General features: G+C 43.3%; 1 protein-coding gene across 1 annotated transcript in view; it reads left to right on the top strand.

Annotated features, from left to right (window-relative positions):
* Positions 1 to 12,307, top strand: part of LOC126484382 (UDP-glucosyltransferase 2-like) — a 114,319-nt gene that overhangs the window by 77,573 nt on the left and 24,439 nt on the right. The window contains exon 5 of the mRNA XM_050107870.1: positions 10,885 to 11,116. Coding sequence (XP_049963827.1) covers positions 10,885 to 11,116 — 232 coding nt within the window. The remainder of the gene's footprint in view (positions 1 to 10,884; positions 11,117 to 12,307) is intronic.

The following is a 12,307-nucleotide window of genomic DNA, read 5'->3' as shown; positions in this document are numbered from 1 at the left end:
GACCTAATTCAGAACGTTGCTGCGCATCTTACAGTTTCAGTAGCTGCACTTTCTGGTTTTGTACGTACCAGTGTAAAAAAGACTGCAAAACATTCCTCACTGTTGACTATAGGAGTCCGCAGCTCGTGATCGTGCGGTAGCGTTCTAGCTTCCCACGCCCAGGTTCCCCGGTTCGATTCCCGTCGGGGTCAGGGATTTTCTCTGCCTCGTGATGACTGGGTGTTGTGTGCTGTCCTTAGGTTAGTTAGGTTTAAGTAGTTCTAAGTTCTAGGGGACTGATGACCATAGATGTTATGTCCCATAGTGCTCAGAGCCATTGTTTGACTATGGGATGGACAGTTCTCGCAACACCGCGCTAGGACTAGCACTACCCGGAGCACATGCTGCATGGTCGGTTACAGTGACGAGAGCAACTTTGTCACTAACTCCCACAGGGACAGGACGCCTTCGTCTTCCAGGTGCCACATGAAACTCACCAGTGGTCCCGAAATTCATTATCATCTTCTTAAAAAATTAAATGACATCGGTCCTTTCTTCAGATATTTCATTCGGCGATACATTCCCAAATGCAGTGCTGTTACGCCTGCCGTTCACATAAAACAGTTTTACGAACAGCGCACTGTCTCTCTTCTTAATTGCCATACTGTTCCCTCGCGTTATAGTTTATCAAATGACAGCGTGAACATCACACCCTCAAAGAAACAGTGTACAGCACCGGATTTGCACCTTGTGACCACAAATGGAACTATTTTTTTCCAGCGCAAATCGGTTTCATGTTAACGCATTAGCATATCTACAAAGTTTCGATAACATGCGATAACAACAACCCCCACTGAACCTGTGTGCGTAGCTGCACTTCAATTACAACCGCCCGATATGATGTTTACTGACTGGACCTGATTACGTTACCCGTATACTTGCACAATGATAAGCGAGAAAATTATGCCCATTGTCAGAACACCGCCTTTTGGTGTTGTGGGCACGTGTCGCATTAACGGTAGTACATAACATTTACGAAATACTTCGTCGGTATTTGGAGTAATAAAGACATATTAAAATTTTTAGTACAGAGTAGTGATGTTCTACGGTAATACTTATTCTATAGTTCGTTGTGAATCATTTTTCGGCGTTTTAAGCCATGCTCAGATAACTTAATACTAAACAGACGGTCCACAAAGTATCACCGAGAGACAGTATTTAGTGGAGCAGAGACGAATGGTGACTAACTGTAGCCTCGAATGGACTGCAGGTGGGGAACTACACTGACAAAAGCGACTCTGACAAAAGGTAGCCCACTCTCAGGGAACGAATATCTCAGAAATTAAGAAGTTGATCAACATTTCTCATGCTAATGCCGTGAGTGTTTATGGAAAGTGCTTGAGAGATGAGGAAACCAGGAGTAGCCGGCAAACTACCAGACGTCCACACCTCATCTCAGACTGTGGAGGTCCAACGCTCGGCCATTGTCTGAGCGAGGAACGACGGCGGTCTCCGGCAGATCAGACGGCGCAGTACAATGCCGGTGCAGCACAAGTGTTTCGGAGCACACCGTTCAGAGGACATTCTTGAAAGTGGTGCTCCAAAGCAGACGATCCTTATGTCTTCCAGTGTCGACACGACATCGTCAGTTATGACTGCAGCGGTCATTGTATCTTAAGAGACTAGACCGTGGATCAATGGAAACGTGTCGCCTGGTGGGATAAAGCAGATTTCGTGTCACTGCAGGTCAGAGATGGTATCCGGAAACGCTGTCATCCAGACGTACAGCTGTTCGAGACACTCGCAGTCCTACAGAAGCACGCCAGTGTTATTGTATGGGAAAATTCACATGGGCTGCCATGGGAAACGCACCTGATTACGTCTTCAGCTCCATAAATGTATGACCTGACCGGAGGAGCATGCTAGTCAGCTCATGTCGATGTCTTGGCCACCAGATTATCCTGATCGGAACCCGATGCACCAGATTCGGTTTGTTGTCGAGCGCCAGGATAGGTTTACGCAAGTATAGTGTATTACTACTGTCTTCTTTGGGAGGCCTACCTCTTTCATTACGCTGAGTGGATTTTGGTATAATCCAGTTTTCCAAAACAATCATATTCATTTTATTTAGAAAAAGTCTGTTTGTTATCCTATGCAGAAGTCACCCAGCGATCATGCAAGGACTGTGCCGAATCTTAAATGAATGAGAAATATTACGCCCTAGAATCTCATCTTTACAGACTTTGAAAAAACGCGTTGGAAATGTAACTGATCTGGCATGACCATTCGGTATTGAGCAACATACCTGATATTTTATTAAACACCGCCCTCCATATCGTTCGTCACACATTCTGGCATGGGCTCTTTGTATTTTGTTAAATGTCGAAGTAATTCGCATAGAGGTAACCATTTACCACACAAAGCTTCACTCAACACACAAGACAATAACCTCAGCATTAGGGATAACAACTAACTATGGTTCCGCAACCAAACTGGCAATGAATAATAAAGAGGAAATGAAGGAAGCTTTAATAGTGCCTCTCAGTAGAAAAGTCGATAAACTAATCAACCTCACCAGAAGAAGGAATGTCACAACTTGAGCATAACTGTTAAAAGTTAGTTAAATAGCCAACGGTTGTACAGAGAATCAAAAGCCACCCACGCACAAGCAAGTTCTCGTCTCAGTAGCTGGGATCATCCAAAACAGGCTTGGCTCTGAGCACTATGGGACTTAACATCTTAGGTCATCAGTCCCGTAGAACTTAGAGCTACTTAAACCTAACTAACCTAAGGGCATCACAAACATCCATGCCCGAGGCAGGATTCGAACCTGCGACCGTAGCGGTCGCGCGGTTCCAGACTGAAGCGCCTAGAAGTGCTCGGCCACCCCGGCCGGCTCCAGAACAGGTTGGTAGTGCTAAATGCTAACGGAGAGGAGATCATCTCCCTAACGCAAAGTACGTTAAGTTTGACAAACGTCATAACAAAATTCGGACGTCAGCGATATTGCTATTCAGTATTCTTGGAAGAGTGACTTCTATCTAGCAAAATATTTCGTTAACTGATAGGTACACTTGGACGTCGTGTGTGTTTGAGCGCTACGTAAATGGAGCGACCTGGCCGAAGTAAATGTTAACGTCACTGGAAAAAAGCAGTTTGATAAGCATGCTAGATATGCTATAATGAGATTCGCAGAACTCGATGCAAGTAGATTATAAAGAAGTAAACCGACATTACAAGGAACTTACGTAGGGCTGACAGTCACGAACACTTCCATATTTACTCTCCTCTAAATAAAATGCCACTGAATGATCAATGCAAGACGCTGTATTTGCAACCTACCACAAGTAAAATCCTTATCACCACACAAACAGTTACCGTTAACGGACAAAGACTGACTACAAGATCTGACACTGTTCACAATTTAGTTAATAATCAGACACAAATATTATCAAAAGGGATGTAATTAATTAACAGCAGTACATGAAAGTGTTGATATTTTCATGTTTAGGAATGGTCTATTTCACAGAACGTACCCTAACATTATGTTCCCAGGGAACAAGCATGCTCACCCGCCAACATCTGCTTCACGTCCGCCACTCAAAATCAGTCTCTCTTCTGCTTTAATTGCGCTTGATTTGTTTTTTTTACCAGAAGAGGAGGTGGTACTGGCTCGACTAGCCAATTGGAAGGTAAGGAATAACTGCAAAGGCTTATAATTTACTTCGTGCTTTCTTTCTGGGCATGCAGGAGGGACGGCCAAGGCTCGAGGTTCGCTACGTTTTGCTTTTCAAAGCATTTCTGGAGCCAGGTATCTGATGGTATCTGAAATTGGGTATTATACCAAAATTTCAGTGTTCCATTTTTATGAGGTGCTTGCAAGGAAGAAAATTCTTTACCTCAGCACCCAGATTTCCGTCATTCGTTATGGTGTACCGGTATGAAGTGAGCGTTTTCTTGTGAAAATGGGACACTAATTTTGAATTGAAAAGTAAAAACATTTTATTCAAAATACTGACCATTGCTTTCTATACATTTTGACCACCTTTCTGGCAATTTGTGGACACCACGCCAATAGAATGGCTCGTCTTTTGAAGCAAACCCATCAGACACCCAATTTTCGACTTCTTCGTAGGAATCGAAGTGTTCCTCAGCCAATGCGTGTCCCATTGATGAAAACAAATGGTAGTCGGAAGGGGCCAAGTCTGGTGAATACGGCGGGTGGGGTAGCACCTCCCAGCCAAGTATTTTGATTGTATTCTGAACCAGTTTTGCTTTGTGTGCATGTGCAGTGTCATGTAAAAAAAATACTTTGCCATGTCTTCTGGCCCATTAGGGTCTTTTTTCGATCAATGCATAGTTCAAATTGATCATTTGTTGTCTGTAGCGATTAGTATTCACAGTTTCATCGGGTTTTAGAAGCTCGTGATACACCACACCTTTCTGATCCCACGAAACACAGAGCATTGTCTTCTTGCCGAAACGATCTGGTTTTGCAATCGATGTTGATGGTTGTCCCGGATTAACCCATGATTTTTCCCGTTTAGGATTCTTAAAATAAATCCATTTTTCATCGCCAGTAACAATTCGATGCAAAATTGATTTTCTTTCATGTCTTTGAAGCAAAATTTGACAAATGGTTTTTCGGTTTTCCATCTGCCTTTCATTCAATTCATGTGGCACCCATTTTCCACACTTTTGGATCTTTCCCATAAATTTCAAACGGTGGTCAGAAATTGTTTGTTGTGCAACATTTAGCCCTGCTGCCATTTGCTTCTGACTCAAAGTATCATCTTCATCCAATATTGATTGCAATTCGGCGTCTTCGAACTTTTTTGGTGGTCTTGCACGTTCTTCATTACACATCAAAATCATTATTTCTGAACCGTGGAAACCATCTTTTCCATGTTGCTTGGGATAGAGCATGATCACCATATGTCTCGACAAGCATTTGATGCGACTCTGCAACACTATTTTTCAAATGAAAACAAAAAATTAATGCTTTCCGCAAATCATGACTTTCTGGTACGAAATTCCACATTGTTAACACGATAAAAACATATGATGTTGTTTGTTCCATGACTTGATGTATACTAAATATCTTTGACAGATGTCATACCAACCAAAGAAAAGAAATTAAGGCTCGTTCACAACAAATGTTCCCTATCGACACATTTGTATCTTAACGCTCATTTCATACCGGTACACCTGGTACACTTCATGGTGTATGAAGGCCGAAAACATCAGTTTTAAGTCCTATTAACTATCCTGCGGGAAATTAGAGACACATCTATGAGAGAAAATTATCTGAGGGAGAGAACGTGCTACGATTTATAACCTATCTAGAAAAGCTATTACCGTCGCGTATGAGTAATGAGCTACATGTCTATTAGAACCGAAACACATTCGTCATTTAAAACATTGGAAAAAAAGAGACAAATTATTCGTTATAAGAAAATTTATTCATACCTTACTTGTACTGAAAATTTGTGCTCCCGTTTTAATTGATGCAAACTTGTTAGCCACGAAGTGATTGAAGCCTGCGATCTGCGTCACGTGATCTCTGTCAATGGAAGGCATCGCCAAAGCTGACAATATTTCCTGGCTCAACTCAATGACTTAGAGACTGTAGTGTTGGCAGAAGAGCCAACACCGTGTTGCTAGAGGAGGCCGAATTGCACGCGTTTTAACTCACGCAGGCTGGCGTGAGGTCTGGAACAGGTAAAGTAATTATACTATCAAGAAAAGTACGTAGCTGCTGGAATACTTAACTTTAATCCATAATTGGAGAACATCGCTCTTGATGATACATAAATTACAAGATCAATAGCAAATGATAATGTCGCCTTGCTAGGTCGTAGCAAATGACGTAGCTGAAGGCTATGCTAACTATCGTCTCGGCAAATGAGAGCGTAATTTGTCAGTGAACCATCGCTAGCAAAGTAGGCTGTACAACTGGGGCGAGTGCTAGGACGTCTCTAGACCTGCCGTGTGGCGGCGCTCGGTCTGCAATCACTGACAGTGGCGACACGCGAGTCCGACGTATACTACCGAACCGCGGCCGATTTAAAGGCTACCACCTAGCAAGTGTGGTGTCTGGCGTTGACACCACAGAGACCATGTGACTAGCTTGTTCTGTCTGTCCAGAACATATCAGATATAACAACGCATAGAAAACTGCGCTATGAAGAAAAAAACACTTGTTAACCTGGAGGCACCACAACATTCATACAGAAGGTTCTTAGAAATAGTACTACGACACGTGATAATGGCGAACATTTTGGCTGAGATAACAGCAACAATCGTAGTATTCTAGTCACTTTTCCAAATGTCACAATGTCAACATTAAATTTACGATAAACAAAAATATAAAAGAAGGTTATGCTGTTGAGAAATTATTTCCTCCGAATGTCTACCATCATAACAAATTTGTGAATGAAAGACAATCAATGTTGAAATATCAATACTGGTAATATTGTGAGTAGCGGAATGGTGTACCCTAGTCGCTTGAATAAGCGAGGAGGAGGGAAAGCTTGTAGAAGTGTCCTTCATAGAACGGTGGAACCTGACGGGGCATTCGGAACTGTTTCTACGCAGGGAGTCTGCACGCCGACTACAACACCTTGTGACATCACTGGGGAGTGTGCTACCTGTTGTTACGGACAGGCTTCGACTCGGCCAAGACGGAAGTGCAACGGGCCGCGCTGTCCGGCAGGGAGTTGCAGTAGGAGTGGAAATCCCGGCAGCGTTCCTGTCAGTACGATGTTGGACGGCAATAGGTAGTTGATTGCAGTATATTTCGTCGCACTTAATAGGCTTCTAAAGCAAAAACAGTATAAGAAAAGAGGATATATGAAGTTTAAAATTACTGGAAATTGTACAACGCTGAAACAATACCACGCACTGCCACTGTTTGGAGCTCAAATTAAGAGGAGAGGAACATGGAAGTAAAGGTTAGTTGCGCTACTTCAGAGGAAACGATACTTCTCTATCCTATGTAGGACATTCAAAACAGTACTCAGCCATGATTTCAACTGAAATGGACGAAGAAGACAAGGAAACTAGTAATTTACACTGGAAAGAGGCTGCTGGTTTCATGCAAAAATAAAATAAAACAACATATCCCATTGCGATAGTTTCCCAAGCATCGGCAACTGATAGAGATAATGAGAAAGAAAGAGGGCAACAAAATCTGTCCACTACGAGTTATGTTGTTGTTGTTGTGGTCTTCAGTCCTGAGACTGGTTTGATGCAGCTCTCCATGCAACTCTATCCTGTGCAAGCTTCTTCATCTCCCAGTACTTACTGCAACCCACATCCTTCTGAATCTGCTTAGTGTATTCATCTCTTGGTCTCCTCCACGCTGCCCTCCAATGCTAAATTTGTGATCCCTTGATGCCTCAGAACATGTCCTACCAACCGGTCCCTTCTTTTTGTCAAGTTGTGCCACATACTCCTCTTCTCCCCAATTCTATTCAATACTTCATCATTAGTTATGTGATCTACTCATCTAATCTTCAGCATTCTTCTGTAGCACCACATTTCGAAAGCTTCTATTCTCTTCTTGTCCAAACTATTTATCGTCCATGTTTCACTTCCATACATGGCTACACTCCATACAAATACCTTCAGAAACGACTTTCTGACACTTGTATCTATACTCGATGTTAACAAATTTCTCTTCTTCTGAAACGCTTTCCTTGCCATTGCCAGTCTACATTTTATATCCTCTCTACTTCGACCATCATCAGTTATTTTGCTCCCCAAATAGCAAAACTCCTTTACTACTTTAAGTGTCTCATTTCCTAATGTAATTCCCTCAGCATCACCCGACTTAATTCGACTGCATTCCATTATCCTCGTTTTGCTTTTGTTGATGTTCTTCTTATATCCTCCTTTCGGGACACTATCCAACTGCTCTTCCAAGTCCTTTGCTGTCTCTGACAGAAATACAGTGTCATTCCCGAACCTCAAAGTTTTTATTTCTTCTCCATGGGTTTTAATACCTACTCCAAATTTTTTCTTTTGTTTTCTTCACTGCTTTCTCAATATACAGATTGAATAACATCGGTGAGAGGCTACAACCCTGTCTCACTCCCTACCCAAACACTGCTTCCCTTTCATCTCCCTCGACTCTTACAATTGCCATCTGGTTTCTGTACAAATTGTAAATAGCCTTTCGCTCCCTGTATTTTACCCCTGCCACATTTAGAATTTGAAAGAGACTATTCCTGTCAACATTGTCAAAAGCTTTCTCTATGTCTACAAATGCTAGAAACGTAGGTTTGCCTTTCCTTAATCTAGCTTCTAAGATAAGTCGTAGGGTCAGTATTGCCTCACGTGTTCCAATATTTCCACGGAATCCAAACTGATCTTCCCCGAGGTCGACTTATACTAGTTTTTCCATTCGTCTGTACAGAATTCGCGTTAGTATTTTGCAGCCGTGAATAATTAAACCGATTGTTCGGTAATTTTCGCACCTGTCAACACCTGCTTTCTTTGGAATTGGAATTATTATATTCTTCTTGAAGTCTGAGGGTAATTCGCCTGTCTCATATATCTTGCTCACCAGATGGTAGAGTTTTGTCAGGACTGGCTCTCCCAAGGCTGTCAGTAGTTCTAATGGAATGTTGTCTACTCCCGGGGCCTTGTATCGACTCAGGTCTTTCAGTGCTCTTTCATATCTCCCACTTCATCTTCATCTGCATCCCCTTCCATTTCCATAATATTGTCCTCAAATAGATCGCCATTGTATAGACCCTCTATATACTCCTTCCACCTTTCTGCTTTCCCTTCGTTGCTTAGAACTGGGTTTCCATATGAACTCTTGATATTCATACAAGTGGTTCTCTTTTCTCCAAAGGTCTCTTTAGTTTTCCTGTAGGCAGTATCTATCTTACCCCTGATGAGATAAGCCTCTACATCCTCACATTTGTCCTCTGGCCATGCCTGATTAGCCATTTCGCACTTCCTGTCGATCTCATTTTTGAGACGTTTGTATTCCTTTTTGCCTGCTTCATTTACGGCATTCTTATATTTTCTCCTTTCATCAATTGAGTTCAATATTTCTTCTGTTACCCAAGGATTTCTAGTAGCCCTCGTCTTTTTACCTACTTTATCCTCTGCTGTCTTCACTACTTCATCCCTCAAAGCTACCCATTCTTCTTCTACTGTATTTCTTTCCCCCATTCCTGTCAATTGTTCCCTTATGCTCTACCTGAAACTCTGTACAACCTCTGGTTTAATCAGTTTATCCAGGTCCCATCTCCTTAAATTCCTACCTTTTTGCAGTTTCTTCAGTTTTAATGTACAGTTCATAACCAATAGATTGTGGTCAGAGTCCACATCTGCCCCTGGAAATGTCTTACAATTTAAAACCTGGTTCCTAAATCTCTGTCTTACCATTATATAATCTATCTGAAACCTGTCAGTGTCTCCAGGCTTCTTCCATGTATACAACCTACTTTTATGATTCTTGAACCAAGTGTTAGCTATGATTAAGTTGTGCTCTGTGCAAAATTCTACCAGGCGGCATCCTCTTTCATTTCTTCCCCCAATCCATATTCACCTACGATGTTTCCTTCTGTCCCTTTTCTACTACCGAATTCCAGTCACCCATTACTATTAAATTTTCGTCTCCATTCACTATCTGAATAATTTCTTTTACTTCATCATACATTTCTTCAATTTCTTCATCATCTGCAGAGCTAGTTGGCATATAAGCTTGTACTACTGTAGTAGGCGTGGGCTTGGTTCAAATGGCTCTGAGCACTATGGGACTCAACTGCTGAGGTCATTAGTCCCCTAGAACTTAGAACTAGTTAAACCTAACTAACCTAAGGACATCACAAACATCCATGCCCGAGCCAGGATTCGAACCTGCGACCGTAGCGGCCTTGCGGTTCCAGACTGCAGCGCCTTTAACCGCACGGCCAGGGCGTGGGCTTCGTGTCATCTTGGCCACAGTAATGCGTTCACTATCCTGTTTGTAGTAGCTTACCCGCACTCCTATTTTTTATTCATTATTAAACCTACTCCTGCATTACCCCTATTTGATTTTGTATTTATAACGCTGTATTCGCCTGGCCAAAAGTCTTGTTCGTCCTGCCACCGAAGCTCACTAACGCCCACTATATCTGACTTTAACCTATCCATTTCCCTTTTTAAACTTTCTAACCTACCTGCCGATTAAGGGATCTGACATTCCACGCTCCGATCCGTAGAACGCCAGTTTTCTTTCTCCTGACAACGACGTCCTCTTGAGTAGTCCCCACCCGGACATCCGAATGGGGAACTATTTTACCTCCGGAATATTTTACCCAAGAGCACGCCATCATCATTTAACCATACAGTAAAGCTGCATGCCCTCGGGAAAAATTACGGCTGTAGTTACTCGTTGCTTTCAGCCGTTCGCAGTACCAGCACAGGAAGGCCGTTTTGGTTAATGTTACAAGGCCAGATCAGTCAATCATCCAGACTGTTGCCCCTGCAACTATTGAAAAGGCTCCTGCCCCTCTTCGGGAACCACACGTTTGTCTGGCCTCTCAACAGATACCCCTTCGTTGTGGTTGCATCTACGGTACGGCTATCTGTATCGCTGAGGCACGCAAGCCCCCCCACCAAAGGCAAGGTCCATGGTTCATTGGGGGGGGGGGGGGGGGACGAGTTATGTAGAACACAGAATTATCAAAAATGGGCGAAAAACGGACTTCTTTCACTCTGCGTAGTTATCTAATGCCACATACCTTCAGAAACCTACCAAGATAGTGTCTAATCCACGTGACTCAGAATGACTGCTGTATCTCTTGACAAAGGTCGGTCAACACTCTATTATGGAAGAAGTCACGATACAGTGTAGCCCCAGTGTGGGAGGTGTCTCTGTGGACAGTTTCGGTCTGTTAACAGGAGCTGGAGCAGTTCCTGTCTGGCTCTGCCCATGGAGCGGTGTACATGTCATTCGGCAGCCTGATCGCCTTCCACACGCTGCCGCTGGACAAGATGCGCGCCGTCCTGGAGGCGCTGTCCAGCCTGGAGCAGCGTGTGGTGCTGCGCTGCGACGTCTCCCAGCTGCCGGCCGGTGTGCGATTGCCTGGCAACGTGTGGGCCAGCAGGTGGCTGCCGCAGACCGCCATACTGGGTCAGTCGCTCCACTCTACATTACTCCCACCTTCCTCTGGTGGACACTGTCTTCGCCTACTTACCTAGTCCCAGATTCCCTCTCAGTCTCTACGTTTTTTGACCTGTTTTGACGCAGACCATCAGAAATTTCTGACCTTCGCCAAAATCTCAGGGTAATACTTGCATCCTACACCCTCAATCATTTATTTGATCCGTCTCTGTCAGTCCCGACAGATTTGCATCTCACTCAAGTATCAAAGAAATTATTCGTATGTCTTAACCAGGTCCTATCATGCTGTCCCTTTTTCTCGTCGGTATTCTCCAAACATTCCCCACCTTAACGATTCTTTGGTGAACCACCCCATTTCTTACCTTGTCAGCCCATCAACATCCCTCTACAGTACCACATCTCAAACGAGTCGATTCTCTTTTTTATCCAGCTGTCCCACAGTCCTCGAGTCTTTCCCATCAATCCTCTGCTACAACTGTGAATTCTCAGAGAATTCTTCCTCAAATTACGGTCGCTGTTAGCTGCAAGCTTCCTTTGGACAGGAATGTCCTCTTTACCTGTGTCAGTCTGCTTTTATGTCCACCAGCTGCAGTTAGAATTTTCTGTTTACTTCAGTCCGCACTCCTACAATATTTCGGTAAAGACTATATGTTTCACCTACACTGTTATTGGGTCCTTTATGTCACAATCAAGATCTCGGCATATGTGCCATTTACAAACGATATCTCAAGAGGGGACGCTTAATACATTTCTTTGCTTTTTAGTGGAAATTAGCCCCTGTGTGCAGTCAGATACACAAATTTAATATTATCATCTTAACAGGTCATAATACAGGGTGACAATTATTGAACTATGTAAAATAAAATCGTCATAACTTCAGAACGGTAGCGTTAGGTTGTTCGATCTGCACGGTTGGCCGCGTGGTATGATGGGAATAAGCATGGTTTGGTTCAGCGACGAAGTCCCTTTCATTTTGATGGGCTCGTCAGTAAGCATAATTGGCGCATTTGGGAGACTGAGAATGAGCATATCGCGATCGAGAAGCCTCTCCAAGCTCAACGAGTGACTGTGTGTTGTGCAATGTCCAGTCACGGATAATCAGTGTGACGTCCCTTGACCGCACAGTGACTGTCGAACGGTACGTGAAAGTTCTGGAAGATGATTTGATCATCATCATCCAAAGTGACCCTGATTTCGATA

Source organism: Schistocerca serialis, chromosome 6 (genome assembly GCF_023864345.2).
Source record: "Schistocerca serialis cubense isolate TAMUIC-IGC-003099 chromosome 6, iqSchSeri2.2, whole genome shotgun sequence".
Lineage (NCBI taxonomy): Eukaryota > Metazoa > Arthropoda > Insecta > Orthoptera > Acrididae > Schistocerca > Schistocerca serialis.
The sequence above is the reverse complement of the archived record's forward strand: the minus strand, read 5'-3'. Positions and strand labels throughout refer to the sequence as shown.